Here is an 11,092-nt window from a genome sequence, read left to right on the forward strand (position 1 = left end):
AGATGTCAGGGCTGGCCTTCCTGCCCCAGGCCCGGCAGGGACCTTGTTCATCTCTGGACAGAGATTTGGCTGAGAATCATATTCCTGGAGTGGACTGACCGTGTTTGGCAGGGACCCCATCAAGTGCCCCCTACAAGCACCCCATGACTGGGCGGGGCACCTGGAATCCAGCTGACCAGAAGGGGACGGAGGCTGGCCTTGCGGCAGACACCCAGACACGTCCGTCCACCGCCCGCCCCCAGTCCCACAGAGAAGGCAGTGTGAATCTGAAATGCGTGTGTCAGTTCCGCAGTTGCGAGGAGGATGACGGGGTCTGGGCACAACCAGCCTGGAAACTTCCTGGGTCCACGGCTTTTAGGACAAACTCCAAACCCTTTCTGCACACAGCCTTCCTACACCCTCCCCTTCTCTCCCCCTCTCCCTCTCCCCCTCCTCTTCCTCCCTCTCCCTCCTGCATCTCTCCCCCCCTCCCCCCTCCTCCCCCTCTTCTTCCCCTTCCCCTCTTTCTCCCCCCCCCCCTTCCTGCTCTGCCCTCCTCCTCCTTGCTTGGCTCCTCTCCCAAACGCTCCTGCGGGCTCCCAGCTCTGGGACGTGGAGCTCCAGGCAGCCTCATCTTCCGGGCCTTGGCTCAATGTCCCCTTCAAAGAGGCCTTGTCCCCGCCCCAGATTGCTCTCAGAACCGCTCACATCACTGCGGAGCCACCTTTCTGCTTGCCCAGGCCTGCCTGCCTTCACTGGGCAGGGCCGGACACATGGACCATCTCCACGTCCCCGCCTTTGCTCGGGGCATTCCCACACGAGTGCTGCGCCCTTCTGCCCGTGTCGTGGAAACCTTCCCTGCATCCTTAACGCCCGAACAGTCGCAAGTTCATGGTGAGCAGGGCTGCTCTCACGCGGTGCGAGGGTTGGGGACCCTCTGTTCATCTTCGGCGGTCCGCGGCTTCGGATGCTGCTCAAGGCGTGGATTTTCTCTTTATTGATTCCATGTAGTACACATTGTGTTTCCCTGTAAACGCTTATCTTTCATCAGCTTTTTTTTCAAGAGAGAGTGTGAGCGGGAGGGGGAGTGGGAGAGAGAGCATCTCCAGCAGCTCCCCCTACCCCCTCAGGACAGCACCCACGCGACTTCCCTCAGTGCTCAGCACGGGGCCCATTGTGTGCCCCAACCTCTCCTGTCTTCTGTCTCCCTACCCCTTGCACACATTCTCGATCATTTCTGGAGACTCAAATTCCAGTTCACAAACGCCTTCTTCAGTTGTGTCAACAGCTCCCCGTACTTTGAAGTTCACCCTTTTAAAGTTTCTAATCCAGTGGGTTCACATACATTCAGTGCTGTGTAACTATCATCACTACGTTTTCTTTTTTAAGATTTTATTTATTTATTTGAGAGACAGAGATCGCAAGGAGGCAGAGAGGCAGGCAGAGAGAGAGGAGGAAGCAGGCTCCCCACCGAGCAGAGAGCCCGATGCGGGACTCGATCCCAGGACCCTGAGATCATGACCTGAACCGAAGGCAGATGCTTAACCCACTGAGCCCCCCCAGGTGTCCCCATCACTATCTTTTTAAAAAACATTTCATCACTTACAAGGAAACCCCTTGACCTTGGCGGAAACTCCCCGTTCTTCTTCCTCCCAGGCCGAGGCACCCATGAATCTCCGTCCCTCTTTCTCAGCTTTTCCATTCTGGACGTCTCACAGAAGTGAAACCATGCCACGTGTTTTGAAACGACTTTTATGTGTATTTGGCAAACATATTTCAACGTTTCTGATGGCCTTTTAATTTCTGTGGAGAGTTTTTCATTTCCAGAGGCTCTCCTGTTTTTCACAGCGAAGCCTGGTCAGTTTTCTTTCCTTTAAATATATCTGAAACCCTCAAGACACGTTAATTTTATATCCTATAGCTACCACTTCCAGTTTAGAAAGTTTGTGGAGATTTAAATCGGTCGCTCTTCATGGTTTCTGTTGTGTCATTGCAGGCTTGTGTTCTTTGGATGTTTGCTGAGTTTTGACTTTGAGCTCCTATTTGAACGGACTCTTGGAGTCCATTCAGTGGGGTGGCTCTGTGGTAGCCGCAGTCCGGGGGCTGGGTCTGCCTGTCTGTCTCCTTTGCCTTCAGGCCTCCAGAGCCCTGAGCACGCAGGTGTAGGGTCCTGCCACCACACTGCTTGGGTTCCAGCACTGGCTGTGTCACCTGTCCCCGTGTGACCTTGGGCAGGGAGCTCAAGGTCCCTGTGCTCGGGCTTCTTCATTATAAGGCGGGGATGTGGAGAGTCCTTCCCCGCGGGTGGGGGTGAGCCTCTAACGACGCAGGTGCGGGGAACGGAGCTCATAGCAAGTGCCTGGTCAGCGCCCACGGTGACTGGATCATCTCACGAGGGCATATCAGTGATGATCCTTTGTCGGACGCGAGGCTGAATCTTCTTTGTGGTGCCAGGTCCGGGGCAGCGACCCGCCAACAGGGGACACTCGGTGACTATTTTTTGGCCAAATGAAGGTGGGCAAAGAAGAAGGGCCCCCAGCACGTGCTCAGCAGAGATGATTCCAGGCACGGGGACAGACCGCAAGTGCAAAGGCACGACACTCGGAAGCTTCGTGGGGCCGGAATGCGAGGGACAAAGCTGAGAAACTGGCCGAGCAGGCGTCTGACGGCCTTGAACGCCGCGACCAGCACTCGGGCCTCCGCCCTCGGGCGGGGGGCGGGAATGGTTGGAGCCGCAGGCCTGGGGGCAGTGGTGGCCGGCGGGGGCGTCGCGGGTGCTCCGGGTCGCGGCGGATGGGGGGAGCGCAGCGGAGCCGGGACGGCGGGGCTGGGGAGGGGACGCTCCGGGCACCGGAGCCCGCGGACGGGCCCTGCGCGGATCACCGTGGCTGTTACCTCCTCCCCTCTCTGCGTCTTTGTGCGCTTCGCTCGCTTCCTTTCGCAGTAAACGTCCTTCCGAGAGATTCCGAGGGGATCTCGGCCAAGCAGCGGGGGAAGGGATCTTGCCCACGCCGGGGAGGGCTGCGCGGGGCGGCCGCGGCGGGAGCCGGCACCGGAGGGGGCGGACGCGCGGGCCCGGCGCCGGCTGTCGAAGGGCGCGACCCGCCGCGGCCCGGAGCCCCCCGGCGCCCCGCCCGCGCTTCTCCCGCCGCCCCCGCCCCCCGCGCGCCCCCGCCCCGGCTCCGCTCCGCCCCTCGCGCGGGGTCCGCGTCTGCGGCTGCGTTCCCCGAAAGACAAGGCTGCGCCCGGGTTCTGGTCCGCAGGGAGACCGAAGGGCACCGCTCCCCGTGCCTCCCAGAGCCCCGGAGCGCCGACCCCCCAGGGATGTGAGTGCGCCCCCGACCCGAGGCCCGCGCTCCACGCCCCGACCTGCGGTGAGCACCCGGACGCGCGCGGGAGGCGGCGGGAGGGGACTCGGCGCGGGGTTCCCGGGCCCCCAGCCCAGGGGTGGGGGTGGGGACGTGGCGCGCGCCCCTCCCCCATCGGCAGGTACCGCCTGCTAGCACCTTGTCTTGCCCTTTTCTCTCCGGACGCACCTACCGCTCCCCAGGGAGGAGAAGACGCGCTCCCCCCCTACCCCCCACCCCACAGGTGCCAGGAGCGGGTTGGGGCGTTTCGAGCTGTCACCCTGCCCGAGACGGCGGACCTATTCTCCCTGGAGGGGATGCTGCGATGGTGGACGCTCTGGGGGATGGGCTGGGGGTGGGGCTTTTCGAGCTCGCGAACGACCCCCTCCCCCGGCCCCCCTTCCCGGGCCGGTGATTCCGAGGCGGGGCGGGGGGGGAGGTTGCCCTCCCGTCCCGGAAAAGGGGAGGGGGCTTCGGGTTCGGCAGGAGGCTGGGGCTCATGACCGAGGCTTCTCCTTGCCAGGCCCGCGCCCCGGAGGACCTCCGCCCACAACCCCCGCGCCTTCCCGAGGCCAGCCCGGAGCATGCCGCCTGCGGCCATGAACAGTCTCGGCCTGGTGCTGCTCGCCGGCCTGCTGTGCTCTGCGCCCGGTGAGTCTGGGGGCGGCCTGTGGGGCTGGGCCAGGTCGCCAGAAGAGCCCGAGGCGGCTCCGGAGAGAGCCGGGCTGCGGGGCCGCCATCCTCCGACGGTGCCTGTCACATCCACGCCCTCTCCGGGCCCTCGCGCCTGTCGCCTTCACTCTTGGTGCTCCAGCCCCAGCTCCAGCCCCAGCCACGTGGGGCCCTTCCAGCTTCTGAGGACACCGAGCGATTTCGGGGGGCCCCCCCATCCCCGCTGCAGCTAGTCCCGTCCAGACGCCCCTGGCCCGGTGCAGGGGGCGGGGTTCTCGCGCCCCATCAACCCCCGCAGAGCCCCACCTGGCATCTAGTCTGTGTGGTCCTTCCTTCCTTGGACCCAACTGAAGCCCGAGGGGAGGTGTGGGAATGGGGTAGGAGTGTGCAGGAGAGCCCAGAGGTGCGGGAGTTGTGTGGCTGGAGTGTGGGCACACTGTGAACGGGCCACGGAGGGTACCCAGGGCTGCCAGAGTTCCTGGGGGGGGACTCCTCCCCCAACCGCCAGGAAGGCACAGAGGTTCTCCCAGGGCCTGACCTCCAGGTGCCAGCCTGGCCTGCTCGCTCCTGGCAGGGGATGCTCGGCCTCCTATCGCGGCCTGGTTCTCTCAGCAGTGCCAGCCTCGGGCGGGTGGGGGCAGAGGGACGGCGGACTTGACCCCCCCCCCCAGGTCCTCTGGTCATCCGCGTCCCTGTGCCCTGCCCAGCTCACGGCCTGTGGTGCCAGGACTGCACCCTGACCACCAACTCGAGCCACTGCACCCCAAAGCAGTGTCAGCCGTCAGACACAGTGTGCGCCAGCGTGCGGATCACCGACCCCAGCAGCAGTGAGTCAGGCCCAGGGCCTGGGCGGGGAGGGGTTGGTGTCCTCTGAGCCCCTCTGTCCTTGGCTGAGGGCACAGGGCTGTGGGCAGGGTGCTGCCCAGTGTGAGGCCCGGTAGGTGCCTCTCCAGCCCTGGGCCCCATGTGGCCCTCTCCGTATGTGGAGACGGTGTGGGCGGGTGGGGGGACTCAGCTCTGCTGGCTGGGGTGGCGATCCGGCCCCGGCGTGAGGCGGAGAGGGCGGGGTGTGGCTCCCGTCCCAGGCGCCCTACCTCTCCCCCAGGCCGGAAAGACCACTCTGTCAACAAGATGTGCGCCTCGTCTTGTGACTTCGTGAAGCGACACTTCTTCTCAGACTATCTGATGGGCTTCATTAACTCTGGGATCTTAAAAGTGGACGTGGACTGTTGTGGGGGAGACCTGTGCAATGGAGGGCCGGGGGTGGGGGGCAGCCCCTGGGCCCTGGCCGGGGGGCTCCTGCTCAGCCTGGGGCCCACCGTCCTGGGGGCTGGGCCCTGAGCTCCCGCCGCTGCAGGCCTCCCAGCTTCCTCCCCAGAGCCGGGTCTCACCCCTCCCTGCGCAGGGAAGCCTCCCTCTCTCCACCAGCTCTGAGCTCCGGCCAGCAGGACGGCTCCAGGAAACCCGGTGTCTGAAGGAGGCCCCCGGTGGGGAGGGCGGTCTGGGGGCTGGGACCCCCAGGTCTCCTAGGGGAAGCCAGGCAGAGCCAGGCCCAGCCCAACAGCCTGGCTGCGAGGGCATCTTCCGCGGAGAAATAAACTCACTTGTGGTCCAGAGACCTGGGTCTGAGCCTGGGTGTCGGGATGAGGCTGGCAGAGCAGAGAGGGCTCCGAGGGTGTGCAGGCCGAGGGCGGAGATGCGTGGGGCATTGACACTGGGGGTCTGTGGGGCACGGGGCCTGCTGGGGGGCCTGGGGCCTGGTAGCGGATGGGAGGGGAGGTTAGAGTGGGCAGAATCTCGGGGCCGGGACACGAGGATAAGGCCTTGTCAGTGCGCGTATGTGCACGTGGACAGCCAGACGTGCAGACGGGCACGCTAGACGCGTACAACCGCGTGCACGCGCGCCCCGCAGACGTCCACAGGTGTGCACGCCGCAGCAGTGCTGCCCCCCAGCGCCTGGACTGGTGTGCCCCAGCCCCCACACACTCCCGTCTGCGCACACACTATCCCTGGCCTCCGCACCTCGCACACACAGGGACACCCGGGCACACACGCCCTGCGTGTCCGCCGCTCTCACTTTTTCTCGCTTGCTCTCTCGTGGAGCCTTGGGGCGATCGGACTCGGGGGCCGCTCCCCAGAGCGCTGTCGGGATCACGCTCGTGCCTGGACTCTGCCTCTTAGCCAGACACCCCTGCCTCCACCAAGGGCACCTTCTCGGACAGGGTGGTGAAGGCCAGCCCCTGAGTGGGGGCTGAGGCAGCCCCTGTGGAGTGGCGCAGAGGGACGGGGCCTTCGGGAGGGAGGAGGCAGGGGGTACCGACGGGTAATTCTTAGGGACCTGCCGTAGCCGTGGGTCTGTGCACCGCTGGGTTTAGCCCAGTCTCCCACACTTCTGGCCACGTGGGTCACCCTGGGGCCCGGGCTCGCCATGTGAGATCAGCAGCCACTGCAGGGTCCGGCCTTCCGTCAGTTCTTCCTCATCCTTCCTGGCTGACCCAGGCCGTGGTCACTCCCGGGCCGGGACCCCGTGGCAAGAACCGTGGTTTCACTAAGAGCTGGCAGTGGCGTTCCTCCCGGGGCTCCCGCGTGTGAGTGAGGGAGAGGAATCTGAAGTCCGGGGTGAGCCAGATGGGAGAGGGGTCGCTGGAGACCATGTCCACTTCCTGCTGGTGGGACCGGCCAGGGACGTGTCTCCTGCTCTGTTGTAACATTGCTCTACGATGCACCCAGTTCCCACTGCGTCCAAACCTCTGCACCGTGTGCTGCCCGCCACGGGGGCCTGGTGTCTGCAGCGTATAGGGACCGGGCACTGTCACGCAGGGCTAGTGCAAAGATGCCTTGAGGACCCAGAGGCTGAACACTGGTGCCAGCGAGGACAGGACGCCGGGGGGCCCCGGAGGTTCCCGGAGGACAAGGGCCACCCCGCGGGACTGGGTTCAAGCCCACTTTCAGGTCAATCTTTGTGCTGACTTGATTATCTGAGGGAAGTATTTAAAACACAGAAAGTGGGGAGCTCCTTCCAGCTCTTTGAGAGAGCGTGCGATTCCAGGCGGATGGGGGCTTGGAGGCAGCGTGGCCCGGAGAGCCCTCTCGGACCTCTTTGCTCTCCGCTTCCGGCGGCCCCGTCTAAGTGTGGGTCCTCACGCTTGAGAGCGAGCGAGCCCTGTCCCCCAGGGTGAGCTGTCCTTGGACGGTCAAACCCCACCATCCGTGTGGCATGCTGGGGCCAGGAGGGCAGGTGCTGGTAAACCCAAGTGCCCCTTGATTATTATTATTTTTTTTTTCCCTTGATTATTTTTCTAAAGACTCCACCAAGGTCGTTCTTCAGGATCTACGCAGACCTTTTGTTTTTGGGGTCTGCTTAGTGTCCCTCCGAATGAGCTGACCCCTTCTTAACCACCCCTCCCCTGCGGGCAGAGGGGCTGCTCTCTGTCTCTGATCAGCCAGGCTGGGAGCGTCTTCGGCCTTGTATCCTTATGGGGTCGAGTGACTCTCCACCTCTGGGGATTCTGGGAGCGTACAGCAGAGCCAGGAAAACGTCTCCTTGGAAGGAGCCCATCTCCTCGAAGGGAGGCTCTTCGCACCCTGCCCCATGTGAACCCACAGGAGCTTCTGTGTCCGCCTGGGAGACGAACATTAGACTCTCATCCTGATTTCCCCTGGAGAGCTTGTTAGTGAGATGGAACGTTTGTCCTGACTTGTGAGTGTTTCCTCGTAACTGCCTTGGTCCGCTTTTCCACTGTGGCTTTTGTCTTTTCTTACTAAAGTGTGAGACCCTTTTGTGAGTGGGGCACCGTCTGCCTGTGGTCTGTGTTTTCCAAGGACCTTCATTTGGGGGCATTTTCCTGCACACCCAGGTATGCCCCCAGGGTCGGTGTGGCTGAGTCTAATCGATCTTGATCGTTTCTGTCTTTCAGATCTGAGGAGAGCCTCCTCGGCCCTTCTCTTAGGAAAACGGTCTTCCTATTCCGCTCTTTGTTCTGCATTGGGCTCCTTCCCTCTGATCCCGGAAGGTCTGGGAGTGTGCTTACCACGTGGCAGGAGTCAGGACTTCTCCGAAATATGCGGCCGGTGTTTCTCAGCGCCGATCTTGAATGCACCCGTCTGTCCCCCGTGACTCCAGATGCTGCCTGGATCATAGCACGAGCCGGGATGTTCTGGCCGCGGTGCGTGGGCCCACCGGGTGCTTTGCTCCTGGCTTTGCTCCTCGCTCCTCTTTTGATGAGATGATTGTCGCTTCTTGCGACTTGTTCTTACAGCTGAATGCTGGGGTCCGTTTGTCCAGTTCCAGAAGGATGCTCGGCAGCGACGGTCACCGTCTGGGCCTGCCGCTGGGGCCGAGCTGCCCCGCCTGTGTGAGGGCTCCCCGGCGCCAGCGTGACGTTCCCCCGCGTCGAAGCTAGGTAACGTGCAGTTTTGGTGCTTGTAATCGAGACTTCCTCCTTTTCTTAAACCAAAGTGGCCATTTTCCATGTGGCGAGCTGATGTTTTCCATTTTCTTCATGCCGTTCTTTCCAGAAGTCCCCCCCGTCCCCAGCTGGCCTCCACTGAAGCAGGATGGCTGGGGGGGTCTGCGGCTCAGTACGGCGGACAACCGCGGGAGCCTGTGGGTCACTGGCCTCTGTGCTTCCCAGAGCCCTTGCCACGGGCCTCTCCGAGTTGGCGGGAGTGAGTCTGCAGACAGGCCCGTCTCACCACTTCAAGACGTGGGGGGAGGAGAGAGGGGGCTGCCTCCAACTAGGCGGAGATGCCCGGGGCTGAGAGGGCAGCGGGCTGGCAGGAGCCGAGGGTGGGTCCCAGAGAGAGGCTCCCGAGGGGCAGGACCTTCAAGCGATACCCGCTGGCGGAGGTCTGGGCTGGGGGCTGCAGACAGCCGCGGGCCTCCATGCTGCGGTGGGCCTGGGAGCAGGGTCAGGGCCAGGCCCCCGTGACCTGAGCGAGGGCACAGCCGTGGGTCCTGGCACTGGGCGATGGCCAGATGGGCCGGGGTGAGGCTGTGGGTCCGCCAGCGGTCCCTCACTGCACGCAGCCCTGGGAGGGAAAAGACCAAGACGTCGGGCTTCTGCCGCCTGGAGAGACGATCTGCAGAGGATGGGGACAGAAAGGTTAAAGTTCTGTTCTTCTCGCCCGGGCTTGGGGTCTGCTCATACGTGGAGGGCTTTGGCGGGGGGGCTCCAGGCAGCAGGCGCTCCTTGCCCGCCCCCCCGACCCGCAGCCCTCTTCCGTGGTATGTGGTCTGGACGCATCTCCCAGCAAAGCCAAGGTTACGGAGAGACGCCTTAGGGGCTGGGAGGCTGCTGAGTGTGGGCGTGAATTCCAGAAACGCAGGGGCAGGGGCGTGCAGAGGGAGTGGGGGCGCCGAGGGCGGCCACCGTCGGTGCTGAACCCACGCAGGGAAAAGCTACGTGTTCTCCCCCCCACCCCGAGCTCTGCGTGGTCCCTGACCCTGGACTTTCAAGGCGTGCCGCAGGCCGTGAGCAAACGGACACACGACCCTGCTTTCCCAGCAGGTCGCGCTCCCGCCGTTCGTGCTTCCACGCGGGGCCGGGGCCTGTGGCGCGGCGAGTGACAGCGCCGGCCTGGGCAGTCGGGGTTCACCGTCCCTCCTCCCTGCGGCGCCTTGGGTCAGCGCTTGCCCTGGGACTTGAAATCGGACTCTGTTCGGCTCGTGCTCTTTATTCATAATTCAATTAGATTTTTTAGGAGGAACGGTGATGAGTTTAAGAGAAACAGCCCTTCGCCCTTTGCTGATACGGGGACGTGTCCGTGCGTGAAGCCAGTGGCTACTAAGTGGGCTCCATTGCTCGGTGTCCTGGAGAGGAGGCGCCTGGGCGTTCGCGCCAGGTAAGCCCCGGGGGGTCCTGGCGCCACGTTCTTCTCCACCACCGCCAGACTCCCATCGCCCCTGCCGCGTTAAGGCTCCCGGTGTTTCGGGTCCAGGACCGAGACGGGTCTCTAGTCCTCGGGTGTCCTCATCGGAAGTGAGCTAGGGATTTGGCAGCCTCACGAAGGAGATGGGTGCCCCATCTGGCTCTTGGGGGGCTCTGGAGGCCTCTAGTGTGGGTCCAGGGAAGCTGCAGGATGGGGGGACTGGGGACCTCCGCCCGGCTGGAGGTCTTATTCTGCTCACTTGACACCGAGGAAACAGACCTGGAAGAGGTAAGACCCCAAGACCCCGAATCCTCACCGTGTACACAGGACACGCCCGGACTTGGGTCTTTGCTGTTTGGTCTTGACCAAGCCCTACGTCCCCTCTGAGCCGCACTTCTGTCTGTGAGGTGGGGGTACGCCCAGTTCTCGGGGCACTGGGGGGCGGGCGCAGGCAGAGGAACCCTGTTCCAGCTGGTGGGGCAGATGGCAGTGGGAGAGCGTGCACCCTTCCTTTCTTGGTGCCTGAGACTTGCCCTTGACCCCTCCCCCATTCTGCCAACCCCCCACCCCCCAACTTGTGGCCTCCTCTGAAGCACTACTCGTCCTGGGGGGCCTTCCCTGCTGTTCTTTCTCCCACCCTCCCCACCGCCTGTGCCCCCAGCCCCGCCGCGGATGCCTCAGCCTTGTCTGAGCGAGTCGGTATCTCAAGTCTCCATGCCACCAGCCCCTGGCCTCCCGGCCGCACCCCCTCCCCCACCGCCTGCTGCTTCCTTCTCCTCCCGGGGTCCCAGGGCACCACTGGCACCTCGTCCTGCACACGGCGCTGGTCGGGGGGTCCAAGCCGGACAAGCCCCCAGGCACCCTGCTTCTTCACGTTCCACGGGAGGGACGTTTACCTGAGATGTTGTCTGTGGGTATCTCCCGCTTCTACCCAGCACCTGCCCACCGGAGACCCAAAGGTCCTTGAGTTTTTTGGGAAAGTAGACCTTCCCCTGCGGCAGGTGAAGAAGTCGGTCCTTCCCGCAAGGTCCCCGGTGGCAATGAGACCTCAGTCAACGAGGCCTTGAAGGCACAGGTGGGGCCCTGCACCCACCTCCCAGCAAAGTGCCCGGGTTTGGCTCCGGAGTCTGCCCTACCCGCAGCCCGGCCAGCAGAGGGTGCCCACCGGGACACCTGGGAAGAGCGAGCTCACGGTTTTAGGTGCTCATGGGTTCATTTTCCAC

General features: G+C 63.6%; 1 protein-coding gene across 1 annotated transcript; it reads left to right on the forward strand.

Moving 5' to 3' along the window:
• Window positions 1–752: 752 nt before the first annotated feature.
• On the forward strand, window positions 753–5,339 carry LY6H (lymphocyte antigen 6 family member H). Its single transcript, XM_044246957.1, has 5 exons — window positions 753–873; window positions 3,243–3,468; window positions 3,850–3,977; window positions 4,706–4,825; window positions 5,104–5,339. Exons 1-5 carry the CDS (start codon window positions 753–755, stop codon window positions 5,337–5,339), a joined length of 831 nt encoding a protein of 276 aa, XP_044102892.1.
• Window positions 5,340–11,092: the final 5,753 nt, after the last annotated feature.

This window comes from Neovison vison, chromosome 4 (assembly GCF_020171115.1).
Source record: "Neovison vison isolate M4711 chromosome 4, ASM_NN_V1, whole genome shotgun sequence".
NCBI classification, from domain to species: Eukaryota; Metazoa; Chordata; class Mammalia; order Carnivora; family Mustelidae; genus Neogale; species Neogale vison.

Bases quoted from the DNA above. Each gene is read 5' to 3' on its own strand.
- LY6H (XM_044246957.1), top strand. From the start codon at position 753: ATGGACCATCTCCACGTCCCCGCCTTTGCTCGGGGCATTCCCACACGA. The intron at 3,978-4,705 runs GTGAGTCTGGGG...TGCCCTGCCCAG, and splicing joins CCTGCTGTGCTCTGCGCCCG to CTCACGGCCTGTGGTGCCAG. The intron at 4,826-5,103 runs GTGAGTCAGGCC...CCTCTCCCCCAG, and splicing joins GATCACCGACCCCAGCAGCA to GCCGGAAAGACCACTCTGTC.